The sequence below is a fragment of the Nuphar pumila genome, unplaced genomic scaffold, assembly GCF_984573655.1.
Source record: "Nuphar pumila unplaced genomic scaffold, dmNupPumi1.hap1.1 HAP1_SCAFFOLD_1924, whole genome shotgun sequence".
Classification (NCBI taxonomy): Eukaryota; Viridiplantae; Streptophyta; class Magnoliopsida; order Nymphaeales; family Nymphaeaceae; genus Nuphar; species Nuphar pumila.
In genome coordinates this window covers 1-22,588 of record NW_028323796.1, presented here as the reverse complement: position 1 = coordinate 22,588, position 22,588 = coordinate 1, and the positions used below count along the sequence as shown (strand labels likewise).

The window sequence follows — 22,588 nt, the reverse complement described above, 5'->3', positions numbered from 1 at the left end:
TTCCGAGAGTGTGTGGGTTTACTGGTACAGCTCGAGTTTTATTGTATCTGCTTCTCTGTGTAATGAGATATATTACCGTACAAGACAGTGTTCATTGTTTTGTACTTGCATCGCACCTTTGGCAAGTTAACATAATACATCCTCTACTTACCAATGTTTCAACCAATGCGACAATGGACAAGTGCAAGTTTTCTCTCACATTTTTCTCCACACACTTCCTTCAACAATGTATGGTGTAGAGGTAGTATCATCACATATGTTGCATGTTTTTGTTTGCTCAGTTGGCATGTAATACAAAAAGCATGCTAACTAGTGGTGCCATTTGTCAAGGCATATTTCCCTGGATATGTACTCGAGTAGGTTGCGTTGGCAACAATTCTTTTCTTTGTTATATATATCACAGGTAGTTTAAACATATATAACATACCACTTACAATAAGTTGGTTGTTGCGGGCTATGGCAGATGAATGGTTGTCACATACCTATACAACCAAGGCAACTATGGTTTCTATGGCAAGTAGATTAATTTAATGTACATCTTCTAAACCTGTACTGAGCCTGTATGCAACATTGGTTCCATGTCAATATCCCTGTACCCATGTCCACAAGGCTCATGCTGACCCTTGGTAAGTGCTGTATTCCTTCATACATCAAAGGCCATCACCAGTATCACGGGTCCAACAGGCACACATCCGCAACATCTGACCATACCAAGACACACCCACGACATTTTGCAGCATAGCAACTCGGTAGCAGCAACAGAGTCAACATGTGACAATGTATATTGCTATTAAAGTATGTACTGAACATTACTGAGCGTCACATTGCATACGAGTTGATGCAATCAGCACAATATCTGTTTAGTCTAATTGCCAAAAAGATACCCGGAAAGAGATGCCATACAATGCCATCAGCTGAAACAGGCACCAGCGGATACATAAGCCGTGGTATTTCCTCGAGGCTCAACGATAGTAAATGTGATAAACCAACGTATTGTGTAAACGCCAGAATTTGATGCTGATACAAGTTCAGCTGATGCAAGTACTTGCAAGTACCTAGTAAAACTATAAAAAGGCATACAAATGCCAAGCCGACAGCATTGACCACGTAATTCTGTGGCCATTCTTCATTGAAATCAGGGCAATACATGCTCCAACAACCCTGTTTCTGTTCTTTTCTCTTCGCAAATACAAATCATCACCTAAGATGCTTGATATTGATGTGTAGTACGACGCCAAGCAACGGCAGAGCAATTAAAAAATGACGTTGATGGATTCATTGATTTACTTTCCCCCGGTCATAAGAAATGCATGTGCAGTATTGCAAAGGCGCTGGATGTAAGCTCACAAAGGTGCAAAAGTTGTCAGACGCAGATTATGCGCAAGGCAGAACGCCTGCTGCGCGCATAGCCGCCACCTCGTCTTTGCGGGCGAACCGACCCTTCACCCGTGGACGCACCTCAGCATACGCTTTACGGCTCGCATATCTGATCGTCTTCTTGAATTGGCGATTTTTCTTCTTCTCACGATAGCGTGCCAGACGCAATTTTCGGTCGGAAGCGCGATCAATCAAGGTTTGAGCGTCGACCGGACGCATGCTTGGCGGCACGAACGACGAAACGTCAAGGGGCTCGCTTTCACGGTAAGCCAACCACTCAGGCATGGGCGACACAATCAACTGCTGATGACGTTGCATGACCGGAGTGTTGGCCACTGGGTGCTGCTGCATTGCCATCATGGGGTTCTCTTCTGCAAAGCTGCGTACAGGCAAGGGGGCGATGTTCGTCTCCACCTCATGATTGGACACTTGAGGATTGTCCGAATTCGAGACTTTGAATGTGTCTTTGAAAAACGCATCGTTGTACTCGGGAACCACTCCGTCAAGCATGCTTTGAGTCAACTCGTCGAAGCCCATATCCAGCCTGTCCAACCAAGATGGATCCATGTCGAATATCTGCACACGAAACAGTAAGGTTACACTGGAACAAAATAATACAAAAATGAATGTAGCACCAGATGTTGTATCATGAAAAGAACGTCATTGGCGAAGTACAACAATGACACTTGTGAACGACACACGACGTGGTGTGTGACACAACGGTCTCGTGATACTGCTACTCCAATACTTCGACCCCAATATCTTCTACAGGCACACACTCTTCCTCGTTCTAAAAAGGTCAGTCTGTGATTCTTGAAGCACTGTTGTACACCAGCGCTGTGACAAACAAATATACAACAGTCCACGTATACTACAACAAGTTGTCGAGCCTACACCGCGGATCCTTGAGTGCAGACGCTGACAATTGAAACGGCGCACATGCTGCCAATAAACAAACAATGACACAGTCGGACACCACTTGGATAGTCAATGCAAACGCTGATTACGAAAAAACAAAAACGACTGCCATGGGCAATATCCCTGACTCGGTGGCACCGCCGCTGTATCACGTGGTCGTGACGCTGGAGTATCGGATGCAAGTATCCAATACTGCAAACTTGCAGGAGTAAGGATACACATCCTTATGTGACCAAAAGAGTAAGATGTGCAGAGAAAAGCAAGCGCTAAAACCTCTGTCATTCAAAGCAACAGAGGTGCGTACGTCGAGGTCCTGCTCGAAATCCTTGCCAAGCAGGCTCTTGGCGTCGAGGGGACCTGAGATGGCGTTCCACTCAGGGAAGTCTTCCACTGCTGGAGGCACAAGAGGAACGTCAGGGACGGCAAACATGCTATCCTCTTCGGTAGCGTCGTGGCAAACTTGACTCTCCTCATCAACTGCCTTGCTGGAAGCGACCTCCCGATTGCAGCAGGTGCCCTGCAAAAGCCCAAGCACTGAGCATCAACAAAAATGTGACGATGTGAAATCGTACATCATCATCTCTGAGCGGTGTCTGCAGGAATGAGAAAACATCTACAATGCTCAGATGCGAGTAGTAGTACCTCAAGCGAATGAGCTCCCACAGGGACCCGCTGGTGTCGGCTCATCACGATGCCGGCATGCGATGAAGCATCACACTCGGCACATAAATGAGCGTTGTCGTTCTTGCAAAAGACTGAAGCGGGGGTGGTCAAGCACAGTTCGCAAATCTGTACACGTTGGTGCTTGTTGGCTAATGCATTAGCAGAGTGCACCTGTTCGTCGCAACCCTTGCACAAAAAAGCATCATCGATAAAACAATAAAACTGGGCGTTCGCCTCGCAAACTATGCAGTTCTTCATGTTGAACCCAAGCGAGTGAGGGACACTGGAGTTTACAGGGGTTTGAACGGGATGACACGACCGACCTTGATATGTGGAAACACTTGATGGTCGTCGTGATAAAGTAGAGAAGGGTTTGGTGAATGTGCGTATGTGTGGTTTGCTTCGGGCAGGCGATTCTCACTGGAGGCCATGGCGATTAGGCCAAGGCAAATCCTCCGAACATTCGAAAACGGTGCGTAGTATTTGTCAATACGTAATCCCTCGGATTCAGCGACTGAACGTCCTTTTACGAAAAAGTACGTCAGATTCTCATATCACATGGGGCCACATGGGCGCTGACGGGCACTGTTGCGAAAGATTTGTTCATGACACCCTCTGGGTACGGCAACGTACTTACGGCGTAGGTGGAGCCCTTCAAACATACGCTGCCACCGTATGAAGGTGACAGCTCGTTGCCGTTTTGGAAGGGGCTGAACTCAGAACCGGACATTGTCTCCGACGACGTGATTTTTCACATCATATGATTTATTCATGTACGTTGACATCTATGCTTCTATGTGATACATCTGCAACGTGCAGACCCACGTGTGTCGTGCAAAAATGGCATCCTGGGGCTGATCGCAGACAAACGACGGCACAGTACGATTACAGATTACGGCTCTTGTACTTTTGAGGCATTTGCCAGAGCTGCTGTTCAGAACTTCAGCGTTCGACAAGAATCAATTGCTGACAGCACTGCCGTTCGGAAACATGCATGTCACGCGAACCACACATGCTGAGACCACATAGATCTGCTGTTCAATTTTGCCAGCCCGAAAAGCTTTTGATAAGGTTGGAAATAGCCTGAACATTACGCTGGTCTGGGCCCCAGGCTGGGACCCAGGCCCTGGGCGCCGCACATGCGATCTATCTATCGCAAGATATCTCGGATCAAAGCACAAAATTCCTCATCCCAGCCGCTAAACGTGGGCACCACTTATTGTTCTACCAACACTGTATGTCTGAAACATGTGCACTCGTCCAGAACAGCTGATGTTGCTCGTTCAGAAGTTGCGCTGCTGATGCTGCAACATGTCGACATTCGCTCACCTGCACCCAAGCACGCAACGCTCCTCTTGCCATGCAAGGTCCAGAGTTGTTTCCAGAACTGCCAGTGCTGAGCATGGCACGATTAAAGAGCAGGCGAGCAAGAGAGGTGAGTGCATCTGTGGCCTACAATGACGACTGTAGCATTGACGGGGACAAGCTTGAGCAAGGAATAAGCAATAAAAATGCAGTCGATTGCATTGGTTGCTTAAGTTTGATTCGTGCATCGGAAACTTGAAACGTTGCTTGTGGAACATGGTCTGCAGTTGAGAAGAGTACTGTCAGAAAGATCCCCAGGATTACTTCATGGCGTGCTTGCTCCACGTTACTTCCAGCAATGTTTACGTGCTTTTTGATTTTCACAATTTACTTTCTCCTTGCCAGCCTAGTGGCAAAGGGCATCCTGATTTCGCTTTGGATGCCTGTACGGTTCTCAATTTCAGCGATGCCGCGTCGTGTTGCGCCTCTACGAATGGCAGGACCTGCTTACCAGTAACTGCTGTCCATCACATCCTCATACTTGCCGGGAAGGTAGCGTTTTCATTCGATGAGTTGTCAGGTTGACAAGAGCTCCGTGTGGGCCACCACAACAATGAGGTCGCCAGCACATGTCCAATGTCTGCGACAGGATTTGGGAGAATATTAGTTAGTGAGAGGACTCTGTGCATGCGGACATGCAGCCCCAACAGGCATTGAACTGCCATGAGGTGTCCCATAGCTCGACCCTCCAGCCCGTCCATCGTCAAACCATCCATTTGGTGTGCAGTGCCGCTTGAGAAAGCCCACCTTTTCCAGGCTGAGTTTGTGCCCTTCAAGGACGTGATGACTGCATCATCCAGTGGCGAGCGTTATGATCTTGATCAAGTGATCTACAGATCAGCTGATGGCGGGCTTTTAGATGTTCAGCACAACATGGAGGCCCTATCCATCTACACCCCACAGTATTGGAAGGCGCTGTTTGATGAGCGTGTGGGAAAGACTACATGGCCATATGGTTCAGGGGTGTGGAGCAAAAAGGAGTGGATCCTTCCGGTGTGTCTCCTCCGTTCTAGGTTCTCGATTCTGCGGGTGTGAGATGCGCTGTTTCTTGCTTCATCTGCAGAGTTAGGATGTTGGTGAGGGTCATTTGATCGGCTATCGCTGATGATGATGTATCATTTTACAACACTACCGCATCCACATGGAGATTGGCAACTCCAAGACTACTTGGGAAGTACTTTGTTGCTGCACTGAATTATTGGAGCTGTTCACATGGACACTGATTGTCAGGCAGCATTCCAGGCAAGCCTCATCTTGTAAGACAGAGTTATGCATGATTTGGAGGTAGTGATTCACGCCAGCCACCAGGGCAGAGATTGTTCAGCCTTTACATAACCGGAAGAGTAAGCCATCGTCACCCATGCATTAGCATACTCCAGAACATTTCGTCAAGACGTTGTGGGGAGTTGATGGCGGTGGTGTTGCAGGGAATCGATGACAGTCATATCGTCAGCATGTTTGAGGGAAACTCAAATCTGTTCTGGGCAGAACGATACGGGCGCGAGGTGATGGGCATGTCAGACCTGTGGGTGAAGCAGTGCGGAAACACCCACACCGGGTCCTTCAAGGATCTTGGCATGACGCTTCTTGTGTCCCAGGTACGGCTTTCGCCTGGTGGCCTGGTCACTCAGCGAGACGGTCTCATCAGCATTGAGGGATGTTTGCTCAGATGCCTTTTGCTTGTGTCTCGTGCAATCAATATCACCCAGTGTCAATCACTTGGCACTTGCTGCTCGCACATATTGGCCTGAACCAGTGTCGCTGGCAGGGACCCAGGAACCGACGGAAGTTTATCAGAGAAAGCTACCTGCATGAAATGCCGCCATCACTTTCTGTGCTTGCTTGGAATGTCTGTCCACATTGTCGCCCCAAGACTGGCATGCAGCGATTGGATGTCAGTTGGTGTGCTGCCCTGAAGTACATGACTTTGCATCAATTTCAGATGAACAGGTGGCATGTCTCGCGTCAGATGCCAGATGCTTGGATATATGGTCAGACCATTGTGCCAAGTGAGCCTACCGTACGATTTTCATAGCTCTGCCATTTGGAGTACTTAGGTGGTACCTTGTCACGCAAGCATTCAACACCAAAAACTGCCTGCTTGGAAGTTTTTGTGCGCACATCTTCCGAAGGCATGTGCATCAGCAGTGGCCTAGAGCCACCAGGATTGAACGTTACTGTCTTACTGTACACTCTGCTGCGTGAGCAACCCTGTGATTGGACGCGTCTGGTACAAGCAGCCAATGATTTCACTCCTAGTGTCTGCTGTCTAGGTGAACTCAATCATGAAGACGAAGCCAGGGTCGATAAAGGCAGTGGGTTGCGCCTCGACGGGCGACACTTCGGCTGCGTTGTCAGCGTACTGCGCGGCTGCCGGCATCCCCTCCATTGTGTTTCTTCCCGCTGACAAAATTTCCCTCGCCCAGCTTGTCCAGCCCATCGCTAATGGCGCGTTGGTGCTGTCCATCGACTCTGATTTCGACGGCTGCATGAAGCTCATTCAGCAGGTGACCGCAGAGACCCCCATCTACCTCGCCAACTCCATGAACTCATTGCGGCTCGAGGGGCAGAAGACTGCAGCGATCGAGATCTGCCAACAGTTTGACTGGGATGTTCCAGACTGGGTCATCATCCCAGGTGGCAACCTAGGCAATATCTACGCATTTTACAAGGGGTTCAAGATGTGCAAAGACCTCGGCCTGGTCGACCGCATCCCCCGCCTGGTGTGCGCACAAGCCCAGAACGCCAACCCGCTCTACCGCGCGTACAAGAACGGGTGGGAGAACTTCGAGCCGATCAAGGCAGAGACCACGTTTGCGTCTGCCATTCAAATCGGCGACCCTGTCTCGATCGATCGTGCCATTCTCGCTCTGAAGGAGTCCAACGGCGTTGTGGAGGAGGCAAGTGAGGAGGAGTTGATGGACGCTGCGGCGCTTGCTGACCGCACAGGCATGTTCAACTGCCCACACACCGGCGTTGCGCTTGCGGCGCTCACCAAACTGCGCGAGAAGCAGGTTATTGCGGCAGATGAGCGGACTGTGGTTATCAGCACCGCACACGGCCTCAAGTTCACCGCTTCCAAGGTGGCTTACCATGCGAAAGAGGTGCCTGGATTCCAGCATCAATATGCCAACCCCCCCGTGGCTGTGAAGGAGAACCTTGGTGCCATCATGGATGTGCTCAACAAGCACTGGGCTTGATTGCCTGAGTCTGACATCAGCTCTGCCTTGGATTTGACTGCCAGCTGGCTTCCATAACCTCTTGCCTTATGATTCGCACCGCCACTTGCAATATAAGTATAGCTTGTATCTGTTGAGATATGACAGCACAGGCAAGGAGTGATGGTGGCACAGATCTTCGATGCACAGACCTCGGAGTCGCGTTCGGCATGTATACAGTGCATTGTTGAGCGATATTGGTTCTGTGGCATGTGGTCGGTACCTCAGTTGCCGATCTAACCAGGAGTGCAGAGAATCAGATTGTGCCAATAGCAGTCAACCCGCAGTCTCTGAGGCGAGTAATATGAGTCACAGTAGCATTAGATTTTCACAACATCCTTGCTTTTCAAAACTGTCTTGCAAGTTTTAGAGCTATGCACACCTGAGATTGCCATGTAATGATGCTATGCTAAGCATGTGAAGGATCGATTGTGCACGAGACGGACCAGAAATCCAGGCCATGCTCTCGTTACCGGTAATGAAAGCCCGTTTGAGAATAGAAGTTCCGATTTTCTGCAATTTGTGTCACCTCTGAGGTGTGGAATGGTCCAGGGCCCTGACATGCAAACCTAACAAACTCATTCAATCTGGAAACACACAAGAAACAAATCAAACAAGAGATGTTCTCTTTGTGTGCGGTCCTTTTCAAGGACCCAACTATCAGATAGCAGCACGGCCCAGGGTGGACATGGAGCAAACAGACAAGCATGGCAGATTGAGAAGATGACGATGTGATGATGATGTGTCTTTTTACAACACTGCCGCATCCACATGGACATTGATGTGAACCAAACAATTCGCGATCTTGGCAAAAGGTGTCCAAATGGACTAATCAAGCAATGGGAAAAAGAGAGAAGAAGGATCAAGCAGTAGGTCTGTCGTAATGACCACCTGCCAGATGTGGCCATAAACAAGCACACAAACCGCGGCGCTCCGCAGTGAGCTGGGGAATGGGTGGTGCGTGCTACTACTTTGCAACAGAAATGCAAAGCAAGTGCGGCAAGCCACGAGGTGTCATCGGTAACTGTATAGAGGTTCGTCGGTGTTGGGGTCCCTGATGTATCCATGGTCTTTGCAGTACGTTGCCAGCCTCTCAGAAGTGCCCTCATCCTCATCTTGTGGTACCAAGTACTCCGGAGGACGCTCCTGAACAGGAACGCGCACCATTTGAACATACGAAGCAGAGGGCACAACTGCTCATGCTTGACAGGCAGGGAGGCGAGCCACAGATCATCGCTGAGAGTGACTTTGCCGTAGTCCTCCCTGGAGCGTGCTGCGTGCACAGGCACGGTGACCGTGGCCGCCAGCTGGAGATCTGCGTGAAAATGGTCATATGCATCGTAGCACCATCAATTACCGTATACAAGACAGCATTTAGTCAGCTGCCCTGCGTTGCGTCAAGTTCTCACGTTCTAAAAAAAAAAATGATATAGAAATTGTATTGAAAAAATCATGGTTTTCAGTACCTGTAGGTGCCCTTGGAGTCGTGTTGCGTAACTTTGTTGTCTAGAAAATGGTATTTGTGAATACCATGAACTGCTGCTCTTCCTTCTTGCACATCGCCACATTGCCAAAGTTGGTGGTGGGTGCAAGTTGTGAGGTGCGTCGCCACACAGAGAGCGAGCGCATTTTCAGGGGTTGTGTCTACAATTTCAAGCGAAACAGAGGACCTGACCCATGCTTCACCTGACAACGGCGCACCTTGAACTGAATGCCTGGTGCGTGTACGAGGTCGTCCAGATTTCGAATGACCGTATCCAGCGTCTCCCGAATCGCGTCCTGCTTGTTGTAGTTCTCGATGCGCCTCTGGCCGAGATCCTTCAGCCGCAGCGTGAAGTCGTCTGCGAAGTAGGCATCGTACGCTGTGTTTGGCAGCTTTTCGGGGATAGGCTGCTGCACCAGGGCTGCCGTCTCGTTTGTCCAACAACGCGCCACGTTGGCCTTTGTGTAACCACCGCCTCCTAGAACCATGAGCGGTACTCCAGCAGCCTTTGCTGCCGCTGCTGTGAACTCAACCGCTTGGCAATGGCCTGCACCCCAGTTGATCGAGACAGCTGAGAGGGGTTCAATTGAGTGTCATTGTCGTGAGGCTGACTGCAGCTTGCCACATGGATGGGAGTGTGCGATTACCGCATTGATGACATGGACAATGGTAGATGTGCTCACCAACAGCCTTGGAGTCCGACAGAGCTAGAGCAAACTTTCAATGCTAAATGTTTTGCCCTGGAATGAAGACACGAAACACACAAGAAACCTTAAAGTTTTGGTCATAATCCGCACGTATGAGTACCCGCACACATGAAACAGCATATCTGTGCTGGTGAAGTGCTTGATGCCAAACATTCACTCCCTCCTTGTTCTCTCTCACAAGAAGCACAAGGAGTGTTGCCAATGTCCATGTGGATGCGGTAGTGTTGTATAAAGATACATCATCATTACACATGTCACCATGTTCAGGGTGGAGCAGCTCATGATCTCCAAATACAACTGCTACACCATCCTACATGGCTGGGAATCGCACAGACACTTGTTCTGATCATTGATATCCACTCTGCATGGTTCCCTGCCTGAACGCCTGTCCAACGATGGAGTGAGCTCTTGCTAAAAACCCGGACATAGACGTGTCAATATCAGGAAACCATGGTTTCCTGATATTCAGGCCTGGCGAGGTCAAGCACGGCGCATACCGGAGATGGTCAGCATGAAGCAGCCGAGGCGATCTGCAGCCAGCGAGTCAGCGCCGCATTGCAGGACAATGGCCCCAGGCTGGTAGACGTCCATGATCTTTTGGATGATGGGCTTGTACAGATTCAAAAATATAAGGTCAGTCGCTCCGTCCTGAACACAAACACATCGTCTGCACTGTGCGCTTTGCAAATCAAAGCAAAAACCAACCGTTCATGGATGCGAACTTTCAATGATAATAGGACATGCAACTCCCATGCCGACAATCTTGGAACTTGGAAAAGTCCTGCAACTTTGGAAGTTTCACAAACAAGGTGATATGCACGCTCTGCAAAACAGTGGAGGCGAAACGGCTACAGGTTGATGATTTGCAGCAATCTTTATTTCAGAGGAAGGGCGTCCTGCCTTCAACGGCACATTGACTGAGTATCCGCGACCCATCTTCTCGCCCACATCAGTGAGAGCGCCAGTGCCTGGGAAGAAGTAGTCTCCATATTTGTGGAAGCTGACCTGCATGGGGGATGCACACGTTGTGCGACACTGTAGGCATCGACACACTCTGTGTGGATGTCGGTGCAAGATGGATAATTGCCGACGTGATTGTCACACAGGGACGCAACTGAATGCTCAAGACATGCAATCTGCAACTGGTTGCATGCGTTGCACTGTGTGAAATCCAGGCGACGGTGCACTCCACCATGCTGACGAATAAGCCGGTACACCACATATGTCTGGTACTGGAAATGCTGGCGTTTATTAACTAATTGTGTAGGCGCTGATCCAACAAATGGGCTGCCAGGTACGCTTCTGTAGAGCCGTACTAACGAGACACCTTTCCGTAATGCGACCTCGCAGCACAGACGCTGTGTTGCAACAGCTCCTCTTTCTTGGTTGTGCAGGGGAGCAGATCGCACCGTCATGACACGGTCTGTGAGATAGAAAGCCTCCTCGACGCCATCCCCGTGGTGGATGTCAATGTCGATGTAGAGAACGCGGGCATTATACTTGAGCAGCTCCAGCACTGCCAGGACCACATCATTCACGTAGCAGAACCCTGACGCTTCTGTGCGCTTGCCATGATGCAGGCCCCCCGCCCAGTTGATTGCAATGTCGTACTGCCCTGTGCTGAGCTTCTTTGCAGCTTCTGCAAATGCGGATGATGACCATGATATGATGGACCGTTTAACAACACTACTGCCCTACTTACACGTCGCGGACCGTTCAAACCAAGCATTCTGTCCATGGCTGATGCCACATGCCTACGGTGCACTTTTCTTTCTCTAAAGTGTGGTCACCAGCACTGATTCTGTGAGCATCAAGTTCTGGACAGACTTTCATCGGTACCGCCGCTTGTGTGAGTTGCTTGAGATCTCGTCGAGTGCAAGCAAGCACAGACGAACATGACAGGAGGACTCAAGTATTGAGTCGAGGAGAGAACAAAGACTAGGCCGAACGAGTAACACACACATCAAGCATACAGGCAGCGCACCCACGGAGGCCCCTGCATATATTCGGCAGAAGTTCCACAAGCCGTTGAACGTTGGGCAGTCATCACAGATTCCATAACTCCTTGCCTCCTCCTCTCTAGCCTCGCGCTGGCCGGAGCCTACTGACTGGAGGAAATCAATAAACTCCTGCAAGGCATGTTCCCAATCGCAGACAGCCTCAATTCTCCAGCAGCTTTGCACATGAGTGTATGCAACCTAACAACTGTATGCAAACACTGAGGCTTTCTCGAGCAGTGACTTTCACTCCTGCAACATGTAGCGTGCTGTAGAGCAAAGCACAACAGGCATTCCAATGTGTCCTCCACCGTAGCATACTTGAAAATCGCTTGAAAAATGGTTTGGCATCTAATCATAGCATATTAAAGAAACCCTTGAAAGTTAATTCCGCCTCTGACGCACACTATCCATCCGTATGCTTGTTCATCCTGCTTCTGGCGCAGCTTTGCACGAGTTGTGCGTGTCTGCAAGACCCAAAACAACATCGCTGTGGCATGACCAACCCCATGAAAGCCAATAGTAGACCAGCAGTAGAACTGGTCAAGTGCAACATGCAAAACCACAGCATTCTCAAATGTGCTGATCAGAGGTCATTGCATGCCTATCGGGATTTGAGTGGAGTATCATCAGGACGCTTGCCTCAGGTAATGGTAACGGTAGCACTTTCCCATGTAGTTCTGGTTGCCAAATTTCATCTGGATGCGCTAGTGTTGTAAAAAATACATCGTCATTATCATTTTCGGAACAACACCATTGGCAAGAGCCACCAGCATGACGTACTGGTGCATGGTAGTGGACAAACTCGCTTCGCTCCAACCTCCTGGGTCTCTGCACATCTCAGGTGGATTGTCTCATTTGATGTCAGGCCAGAAATCTGACAACATATGAACCGGTCTTAAAACCATGACAGCATGCTGGAAGGGCCCTGGCGTTTCTCATCATGTATGTTCTGGTGAGTCATGTGCAAGCTGAACTGTGTGTGGATGCGAACTCAAGAAAATTTCTTCAAAGACATGTACATGCAGCGATACTGTAGCATTCTATTCAGCACATGGTGATTGAGGAGCAGAACGCAGCCCATCATCAAGTTCTGGCGCAGGGTAAAACCACTGAACCATCAGTATCTTTACCTGTGTGCATACATGCCATACATCGTGCTTCCTGCTGAAACACAAGATAAGATGAAAAGCAGGTAGCTCTAGACATGTCTTGTGATCTGACCAATACTGTGACTTGCAGAGGACATGCATGGGACCTTCGTGGAGTGCATCACGGCAAAATGTGTCTCCACGGTAACACTTACAACGCAAAGATGCCATCATTGCGTGAAAGGCTGTGAGAAACGCACATATACATCCAGGTGCTTGTGTATCCCATACCCAAGGACTAGGTGGTGGGTCATGGTGATCCTGTGTGGCTTCATGGGATGCTTCGCACCATAATAGAGGTCAGCGATCTCCGCTGCAAATACAGCCAGCCTAAAGATACATTCTCATGCACGAAAAGCTCGAACTCGTTGGACCATGTGACCAGCCGGCTGCCAATTGATGATGGGTACACGGCATGAATAGGGTTGGCATTTGGCAGCAAAGCAACAGCATCTGAGAAAGTAGTTGCGAATGTGTGCATGTGTAACGAAATTCGCATCTTGCACAGCATAATATGTACGCTGATCTTACAGGAATTGCAGGATGCCCGCGCGCGGTTACGCTGACGAAACATCCTATTCCACGCACGGCGTGCCACAGCATCAGGGCCCTATGACAGCCTGCTCATGTTTCATTCAGGTACCTGCACACTTGTGGAAGAGAATCGCACAATCATAAAAGTAGCAAACTTTGTTTTGCCACCCATTTGCCCAGCCAGCACACGCTCGGAACGCTTTCAACACATCATTTGTCTTCTGCACCGAAACGAGTCTAGCAGGATTAGATGTTGCCTTCACTAAACTCTTTAGGGCACGTGATGGTCATGACATGAGCCAGATGCCTCCCGTTCGTGACACCTCAACACTCAGCACAGCACTGCCTGCACCCCGATGATAGCACGGCCTTTGCCACACTCTTCAGCGCCTTTCAATTTCAGATGCTTTATGTGGGTTGTACATGCAATGCCACAATTCACCTCCTCAGAGAGACGCGAGCACGTTTAGGTTCCAATGGGAATATGTCGGTAATCTACAGGACGGACCGCAGGCATGTAAGAGCTCAGTGAAACAAATTATTCCAGCCTGAATGTTTGCTTCCGCAGAATGTGCGGGTTATCTACAACATGAACCTGCTACGCGTACTAGTTCTCGGGCATAGGCTATGCCATAGCTACCAATCGATTTGCTCACAGAAGATGCCATGCAAATCATGACCCACCCTGGCATGCAGAAGTCGTACATTTGCAATGGTCGTCCGGACGCGATAACGAGACATTGACAGTTTCTACTTGCTTGGATAACTCTAAACGTCAAAGTCCATGTCTGAAGCCTTGGAGACTCGGTTCACCTCCATCCCGAACGCATTAGCATAGCTTTTGTTTGCGAAGCTTTGCAAGAGCCAGCTCGTTGTCCTGTGTTGGTGGTTTATCATGTCATGCTTTCAGCAGCATGTGTGCAGCAGGACTGTTCTATCTGGGTGCTCAACCGTACGCAAGCAGGCTCCGCAACAAAACTCCGTTTTAATTCTCGCATTCTGAGCCAGGCCTTATTCATGCCTTCGCTCGGAGGTCATGGAAGATCGACCTGCCAAGGTACTGACACCCATGCCATTGTGAAGTTCTTCGGATTCACGACGTGGAATGTGTCAGCATCGCATGATTATTTAGGTCAATTAAGCACCATCAGGCTCGAAGTCGCGTATGTGGTGTGCAGAAACCGCCTGCGCTTGAATCGACGGAGGCAGGATCCGTGGCTTCGGTCGCGAGAGAGTTCACGCCAAATCCCTCAGCGAATGCCACTCAAATAGTGCGCGCAGAGAATTCTATAGACATAAATGTGCACGGAGGTAAGCGCATGCAGAATTCGGTGGTTGTGTTCGACTGCCTTCCACAGTCGTTGTCATGTGCGTGTGGGCAGAGGACGAAGATTTTTTGCGTTCCGCTGCTGGCACCGAAGTATGCTTGATGCATGATGCGCTTGCAGGTGTTGGCAGATTGGACTTCCTTGAAGCGGTGAACCACGACCCTAGTGTACGCCCATCCATCGCATAACCAAGGTTCAAATTCGCCAACAATGAGCCATTTGCATGTCTTTCCACAAGTCCTGTCAGCAATTTATTGTTACGGATGTCTCTCGACTGTGATTTGTCCGTGCTCTTTTTTCTGTGGTCGTGGTGTCGAAAGGCCGCCTCTTCATGCCCGACCTTCTGCCAGATGCAGCTGCAAGGACCCTCAATGTATCTGGGCGCCATGTATTGCAGGTTAGAGTGAAGGAAGCAGCAAATGGGCACATCCCGGGTTCAAAGCAGCAGGTTTCCCCTCCAGCAAGGGATGGTCCGCGATCAGAGTCGTGGTGGCAGTCGGGCTCCAGCAAAGTTCAGGAGGCCTATGGGAAGCGAGAATCAGGTGCAGCAGATGAATATGGTCGCAAGGCAAGTAGCGTGCCAGAGCTCGCCAACGTCGCGCCTGGTGGAAGCTTACCTTCAGATGTCAATACACCAGACGCGAACTCGTCCACAGTGCTACCGCATTTAAAATACCAATTCTTACATCAAAAGTATGGCAAGGGCGCTCATGGGCCCTTGGACGTTCTGGGTAACACGGCCGGCCACACTATCACGGTTATGAATGGGCATGGCAAAAGCACGCAAGACACACCCAGCCGGCCTGTGCTAGATAAGGTGTTGAACGAGGCTGACCGTGCGACTTATGCACCCAGCGTCCGGCAGCTTGCGTTGCCACTGTTCTCGGTGCCAGGCGACTCAGAGCTTGGCTTATCAACGTCCACTGGCATGGCGGAGCTGACACAAGACGAGAAACGTAAACGGCGGAGGCTTGGTTGGGGGCAGGGCCTCAAACGGGGTGCTGCATCTTCTGCAACCCTGGATGAGCCCCGTCTGGGCAACTCGCCCTCTACAACCCGTGTCCCTGGGGAGGCCAGGAGTGCAGACTTGGACGTGCCTGTCGGAGGCAGAGCTGCTGACGAGGGTGCAAGTTCAGCACAAACCGAGGATGGAGGGCACACGAAAGAGTGGTTCGAGGCAGAGATTGCACAGGTCACAAACTTGGAAACACAGTTAGAAGCTCAACGACAAGAACAGGGTGCGTGCCCGTCATCACACTGTTAATGCATGTCGAAGTCGGCAAGTCTGGTATGCCTAAAGGAGGTTGGGTCTGATGTTCTGGCCATCATCTCTGGCAGTTGGGACGTAGCATGGGCTTGCAGGGTGTCCTCATCCATTTTATGGATCCTTTCCTACACATCCCGCCTGCTCATGCGGATTGCTGGACCATGTGCATCATCAGGTCGTTCACATTGAGGCATGCATGCATTTATTTCTCGTCCACGAAGCGTTTCCACGTACCATCCTATCTCCAGTGGCAAGGCTACAACCAATGGTGTGAAGCTGGTGTTGTCCGCGCGAGGCGTCGTGTGGCCTGGAGGTGTATCTTTGACAAGTACGGTTGGCGGTTCCAGCACCATGGAGGTGGCTTACTGAAGTGCTGTGGTTTTGCAGCGGCGCTACTAGCTGGGCGGCAGCAGGAGTTGGACGATCTAGCTGCAAAGCTGGCATCTCTTGAGCAGCCGTTGCCTCCATTGGCAGAGCCTGTCGTGAGTGAGGAGCCTGACACAGAGTCCGAATCTGAAGAGCTGGCCGAGGCAGACAGCATGGCAGCAACTGAGGAGCAGGCTGCCACTCGTGCTCGGGCAGATGCGGCAACTGCCTTGCAGCAAGATCCTGCCACGGACGCTGCTCTCGACACAGTTGCAGCAGCCCAGGACGAAGCCGCAGAAGCGCACCTGGACAGCCGTGCAGGCGATGCAGCATGCGCTAGCGATGAGCAGTCCATCGACCATGAGCCAGAGCGATGGCAGCCAACGCCGTGTCTGCGATAAACGGCGATGCAGCTCGGGCGGCTCCAGCGGGGTCGAGCAGTGCTTGCCGCGGCAGCGAGAGCACTGCAGGTCGCGCCGTCAACGGCGCGCACTCACAGTCAGAGGGCGGCATGGTTCGGCAACACGAAGGGGGCGCCTGTGAGCTTGCGGCAGCTGCAGACGCTGGCAGCCCAGCGCCCGAGGGCAGGGAACCGTCGGGTCGGTGCAAACCTACGGACGTGTGCTGCATGTCGAGCCTCGTTGAACGGCGCACGCTGCTGCCAAGCGGTGGCCTCGAGCGCCGGATCTTGCTCAGAAACCGTGTGCTTGCGTCTCAAGCGCACGAAGCGCTGCTCGCCGTGCTGCCTGAGTGGCTGGTGGACCACCTAGCGTTTGCCACACAGCAGTACATGGCCCGTGGGCAACTGACGGTGGTGACGCAACCCGTCTGCTGGGCCCCTGCAGACGTTCCAGCTTCTTTGGCGACCAGGCAAAGCACGTGGCGATAAAGCAACGCATGCTGGCAGGCTTGCAGCACCACAAGCTGAACCTGAAGAGGAAGGCAACTGCGCTGGTGGACAAATACCTCTCGGAGCGGGCACGACGAGCGGGTGATCGGGCGCCTGTGCTCCCAGGCCCGCGGCGAAGTGGCCTCGCTCGCAGCGAGTATGAGCAGAACCAGATCATCCAGCAGCTCAGCGCCATGAGCAACCTCGAGATCCCGTGCACCGATCAAATCCTGTCACCCTGGGAGCGCCTGCGGAGCGACTTTATCAACTCCAACGACCTCCGCGACCCTGAGGCTGACCTCGAGGTGATGACCTGCTCTTGACTCTGTCCCTATGTTGCTGGCCGTTTGCTCCGTGAGCTGCTGCACGCTCTGCGGTGCGCACGCTTGCTTGAGTGGTGCTTATAAAGTTACAACTCACAAACGAGTGTGCTTCTTAGTGTTGTGCCAGTGACAGCAGATTCGTGTTTGGTCTGGGGAAATTGTCTTCTTGAAGTGTGTCTTCCTGGTTGCCTAGTGATGTGTTAGCTACTTTCGAGCACGGATCGCTGACAGCTACCTGGACACATGCAGAATGAGGAGCTGCTTCTTCCGTGGTCGGAGTCGGAGAAGAAGATCTTCATGGACAAGTTCCTTGTGCATTCGAAGGAGTTCAGCACGATCGCAGAGTTCCTGCCAGGCCGCAGCACCGGTAACTGCATCAAGTGGTTCTACCAGAACCACCTCAGCGAGGACTTTGCACAGGTGCGCCGCAAGCTGCAGCTGCGTAAGCGCCGCAACAACGCTGACGCGAAGAACAAGCCAAATTTCGGCCCCCTGGGATCCGGCCCACGCCATGAAGCACCAGTGCCCGCCGCCCGCGGCGTAGCCGAACTGGCAATGTGGACCCTGGCCCCACGCGCCCGAATGCCCGGGGCTCGATCAATCAGTCGCGCAGATCCTCGATGCCGTTGGCTGACGCTGCCGACCCCCCCTTCGTCCCCGGCCCCCAAAAGCGCAAGGAACAGCCCTCCGACCACAGACATCGTTGAGGCATTCCGCCGACGCGGCAAAGACTTTGACGCCCTTGCGATGGACCTCTCGCTCTCTCACGCTAACGTCAAAGCGCTGTACCAAAAGCATCGCAAACGCCTCGACCTCGACAAGCTTAGCGCCGCCCGGTCCGCTGCCATGCTCTCGCGTGATGCCGGTAGCCTGGGACACGGCATGCTTGGCAGCTTTCCGAGCCAGGCGCCTCTGGGGAGTGTGTTTGTACCGCCAGGGCAGGCCGCGCTGAGCACGTCCCCTCGCCCCTCACTCTTTCAGCCCAGCGGCCAACGGAGTGTGTATCCGCCCTTGAGCGTGCTACCGCAGCACGGAGCCTGGAGCAGCGCGCCAGCAGGGTCCTTGCAGGAGTTCCATTCAGGGGAGGAGGCTACCGCTCCAGGCGCTGTGTCACATCTTGAGCTGTTCAAACCGATGGGACCCCGGTTGTCGCTTGCGGCGCCCTGGGGGGGGGAGCGCCACGGCACAGTGTCGCCAGGGCCCCAGCAGAAGCAGCCTGCAGAGCGCACCGCGAGTGCGTCAGATGGCCAAGCGGTCGAGCGCGCCGAGGAGGAGACAGGCCCTGGCGCCAATGCATCTGAGGGCGGCGAGGCTGGTGCATCATTTGCCAGTGAACGGCGAGAGTCTGATGCAGACAGCGGGCGAGATGGGCTCTCTGAGCACCTCGTCTGATCGAGAGGACGGCAACGCGGTGCGAATCTCCACCATGTTGATCAACCTTCTTGTGCTGGCACTTCTTGTAATCTGCCATGCTTACGCTTCCTGTCGTGTCGCAGTTCAAAATAGAAACATAGAGCGTGTGCTGGTTAATGCGCGATGGGTTGTGCGGTGGTCAGGAGTGTCGGACGCAGCATGGTGAGACATACAGATCATGGCGCAGTGGTGGCTCGCGGTGCACTCCTTCATGCCACCTTGTGCTACAACCGTTCATCAGCGCCTATGATGGGTCTTGCTCATGCAATTGTTGTTGCAACAATGCTTAGAGGTAGGTTTGTGGTGTGTCGCTCACAGAGCGGAAAACGTAGTTGTGAGCAGGCAATTCAGGGCAGTTTTTGGTCCAATCAATATACACTCACAAGCACCCCTCTCGTTGCGGAGTCATGCTACAAGATTGCGCAGCCGGAAACCCCAGTAATCGCCGGACGTTGCAGTAAGAGGTTGGAAAACTGGTCGTCGAACTTTGGGGGGGTCTCGTCCACCAAGTTGCATCGGGGCTGCTGCATTGACGGGAGCTCGTTCGCCTTTCGCTCAACTTTTAGCTTGTGGGGCGCAGGAGCAGGAAGACGCCACGGGCGCAGCAAGATATGCCGACACGCGCTCAGACCACAACCGCTCCGACGCGTTTGCATCCGGTGGAATGAACTCCAAGGCCGATCTGAGGCAGCTCAACATCAACCCGCAGGCGCAAATGCTTGGGCCTGCAGCACAGCGGCAGCAGATAATGTGGAATGGGGGTTTGGGCTACCGGTCGACGCAGCCCCACCCGCCAGGCCTGCCCGGTCATCATGTGCACGGCATGTCCCGCTGGGCTGGGAAACCTCAACATGGACTACGTCAACTACGCCTACGACCCACACAATCTGCACGGCCCCCAGGCTGACAGCGCTTACATGCAGGAGCTCATGCTCGGGACACACAGCGCGTGGCTGAGAGCCGATGCCAGGCTTTCTGAATCCCCTTCTGGCCAGCATGGCTTGCCATCCATGAAGGACGAAATGCACCTCTTGATGATGAGTCAGCCTCAGTCTGGTGGACACCCAGCCCAGGATACTGGCCTTCACCCGTCCTCCTTTCGCCCTCATGTCGGATTCACGCCATCCAGTCAATCGCAGCTTGCGAGCAACATTGAGCAAAGCGTCACCCAGAACCTGCTGCTGGGCTGCCACAGTCCTCCGCCGCCATGAATGCTTTGTATCGCTCGCCATACCAGCGCAAGCCCTGACATCTGGACTTCTGATGCTGATTACAACATGAGCATCACCAGCGCCCTCCCTTGCTGTCCCAAAATAGTACTGTTTCCTCACTGGCTTTCACTGTGAGCATGAATGCGTGTCCAGCACCGCATGAACGTGGGTATTCATTTGATCAGAGTTGATGTGTCATTGCTTGCTTTCCGTTCTATAATCGCGTCACATTTCCTGTGCTGCTTTGCAACTGTGCGGCAATGCACATACGTGCTGCATGGAATAAATTGGAGTCGCTGAGTGGTTAGCTGGTTCAGGCAATGTCATGACACCTTCTTTTTGTACCTGTAACGTTGCAGGAAAATGGAGTGCTGCGATCTGCTCTGCAATCATACCAGGATGATAGACTGTTGGACAGGTAGGCAAACGAACAGCAGAACTGGTGAGACCAAGGGCACGACAATCATGCGTGCGTGTACTAAGTACCAACATGTGTTGCGGTCAAAATTTTACGAGTAACACAAGCATAATCCAGCCCAGCACCCAGATCCAGCAGAGCAGCGCTTCTCCCTACCAGCCATGACAAGGTCTCACTGACACTGGGCAGGTAAGCCTGTGTACAATTGCTCTGATTTGGCATGGTCATCCTAGGAGACAACAACATTGGTATAGCCACACGAGGAGAGTGCATGATTGCCAAAAAGTAAGCAGTGTGTGGTAGAGGATAGGTTTGAGCATGGAGTTGAGTGCTCCGACAGCATCCCTCTCAGGCTAGGACCCAGCAAGAATGGACAGGATCGCTGGTATCAGTGTGGACATAGCAGCACCCCAGCACCGCCAAGATGAGTGATTGCAGCCAGTCCACCAACGGTACACGCACTTGCTGTCATGCTCCGTTTAATCTTGCCTTTACGAGAGGTGTGAACAATCTACAAGAGTGAGACAGGCTTTATGCTCTCCTGCCCCAGCCGCGAGCCCAGTTGAGGGTGCCCAACCATTTGTGAAACGCCAGGTCCCACGTGCTAGCTCTCGAGCCCAAAGTACTCGGGTAACAGTTGTTACAAGCGACAGGCTGGCAAAACAGGAAAAAAAAAAAAAAAAACACTGAAACTAACACTGAAAACAATGTCACAAACTAAGATAAAACATACAAGAAAACCAGCAACCTAAGCCACGCAGGGATCTTCCTGCGGTGCATCACACCCTGCATGGAAGTCCGAGCCGACGTTCACTGCGATACGAGTGAGGGACTTGTAGTACATGCGCGCGTTGCCCTTGCACACAGCACAGCTGAGCCAAAGTACTCGGGTAACAGTACTTACAGAGTCAATGACTAGGTGAAACGACCAGGAACAACCCCTTCTAAAGATAAGATGTAAAGCTTATATAACAAAAGACGAGAGACAGTACAGCAAGCACTACGTGTCCACATGCATACAGCTGATCCGAGGATTCGGATCAGATCCTACAGCACCTACGGTCCGTCATGCTGACGACCGGAAACAGCCTGCTGACAGTCCAGACAAAGATGTAGCTATCGAGCAGGACTTACACCTGTAAGAGCTATCGGAGGTGTAACAATGTCATTGTATCCAGTCTTCAGGAAATACTGCACACCTTGCTGATAAGCACTGCCTCAACCACGTACATGACCTATGCACATACAATGCTCTGGCCAAATGGGTAATGGAGACTTCTCAGCATACAGTCTATACTGGTATGTGGCTGTTCAATGATTACAGTATGAGACCATACAGGGTCGGAGGGAAATACATGAGATAGCAACGTGTTGCTTGCAGCTCGTCTCGCAAGGAACTAGCTGGATCCTGCAACGACAAACAGTGTTGTGCAGACATGCACATAAGAGCCATGCTACACCCTGTCCAACACAAGACGTTTGAGAGGAATCCCGCACGCCTCTACACACAGACCGTTCAACCAACGCACGCATCAAGCTGTTGGGAGCTTCTCTTATCAAGATTCTGGATGACATAAAAAGCCTTGGTTGGAATTTATAGTGCCGTCAGTGGCACTCATGGATACTTGTGACTGTTCAAAATGTGATACACATCAAAAACTCTATAACCTAGAATGGACACGGATTGATCTCTACAATGACAGGGCGTACTGTCATGAATTTCAGACGTGACGCCATGTGCTATCACAATCATTCACCACTTTCAGCATACAACACGCACAATGAAGTAAGAAAATGTGTAGTCCCGCATGCGCAACCAATGTCCCTGTTGCTCAGAAAGTCCTTCATGCTGGGAAGCAACATGAATGATCGACCTGGCCCATAGGAGCCGTATTATGCAAACATTCATTTTCTGAGCCAGCCGCTGGAGGGGCACTGCTGTGAACCTGACTACATCGAT

At 51.7% G+C, this 22,588-nt stretch overlaps 3 protein-coding genes across 3 annotated transcripts; 1 reads left to right on the top strand and 2 right to left on the bottom strand.

The window, feature by feature from the left end:
• Positions 1-455: 455 nt before the first annotated feature.
• LOC149808978 (zinc finger protein CONSTANS-LIKE 1-like) lies at positions 456-3,294 on the bottom strand. Its single transcript, XM_089995060.1, has 3 exons — positions 2,938-3,294; positions 2,600-2,812; positions 456-1,953 (listed from the first exon to the last, which is right to left on the bottom strand). Exons 1-3 carry the CDS (start codon positions 3,214-3,216, stop codon positions 1,375-1,377), a joined length of 1,071 nt encoding a protein of 356 aa, XP_089851186.1. The 5' UTR covers positions 3,217-3,294; the 3' UTR covers positions 456-1,374.
• Positions 3,295-5,181: 1,887 nt separating this feature from the next.
• On the top strand, positions 5,182-7,523 carry LOC149808977 (threonine synthase, chloroplastic-like). The gene is made up of 3 exons (XM_089995058.1): positions 5,182-5,316; positions 5,751-5,921; positions 6,597-7,523. Exons 1-3 carry the CDS (start codon positions 5,197-5,199, stop codon positions 7,521-7,523), a joined length of 1,218 nt encoding a protein of 405 aa, XP_089851184.1. The 5' UTR covers positions 5,182-5,196.
• A 16-nt stretch (positions 7,524-7,539) lies between these two features.
• Positions 7,540-14,154, bottom strand: LOC149808976 (histone deacetylase 9-like). Its single transcript, XM_089995057.1, has 11 exons — positions 14,070-14,154; positions 13,080-13,192; positions 12,512-12,559; positions 11,716-11,860; positions 11,141-11,370; positions 10,632-10,736; positions 10,229-10,379; positions 9,212-9,571; positions 8,433-8,856; positions 8,015-8,128; positions 7,540-7,777 (listed from the first exon to the last, which is right to left on the bottom strand). Exons 1-11 carry the CDS (start codon positions 14,152-14,154, stop codon positions 7,540-7,542), a joined length of 2,013 nt encoding a protein of 670 aa, XP_089851183.1.
• Between the last annotated feature and the right edge of the window lie 8,434 nt (positions 14,155-22,588).

Bases quoted from the DNA above. Each gene is read 5' to 3' on its own strand.
- LOC149808978 (XM_089995060.1), bottom strand. From the start codon at position 3,216: ATGAAGAACTGCATAGTTTGCGAGGCGAACGCCCAGTTTTATTGTTTT. The intron at 2,813-2,937 runs GTACTACTACTC...GGGCTTTTGCAG, and splicing joins TGGGAGCTCATTCGCTTGAG to GGCACCTGCTGCAATCGGGA. The intron at 1,954-2,599 runs GTACGCACCTCT...TTTCGTGTGCAG, and splicing joins ATTTCGAGCAGGACCTCGAC to ATATTCGACATGGATCCATC.
- LOC149808977 (XM_089995058.1), top strand. From the start codon at position 5,197: ATGGAGGCCCTATCCATCTACACCCCACAGTATTGGAAGGCGCTGTTT. The intron at 5,317-5,750 runs GTGTGTCTCCTC...GTGGTGTTGCAG, and splicing joins AAAAGGAGTGGATCCTTCCG to GGAATCGATGACAGTCATAT. The intron at 5,922-6,596 runs GTACGGCTTTCG...TCTGCTGTCTAG, and splicing joins TGACGCTTCTTGTGTCCCAG to GTGAACTCAATCATGAAGAC.
- LOC149808976 (XM_089995057.1), bottom strand. From the start codon at position 14,154: ATGTCTCGTTATCGCGTCCGGACGACCATTGCAAATGTACGACTTCTG. The intron at 9,572-10,228 runs GTATGCGCCGTG...ACTGGGGTGCAG, and splicing joins CTTCATGCTGACCATCTCCG to GCCATTGCCAAGCGGTTGAG. The intron at 8,129-8,432 runs GTGGTCATTACG...GTGTGTTTCCAG, and splicing joins TTTATGGCCACATCTGGCAG to ATTGAATGAGTTTGTTAGGT.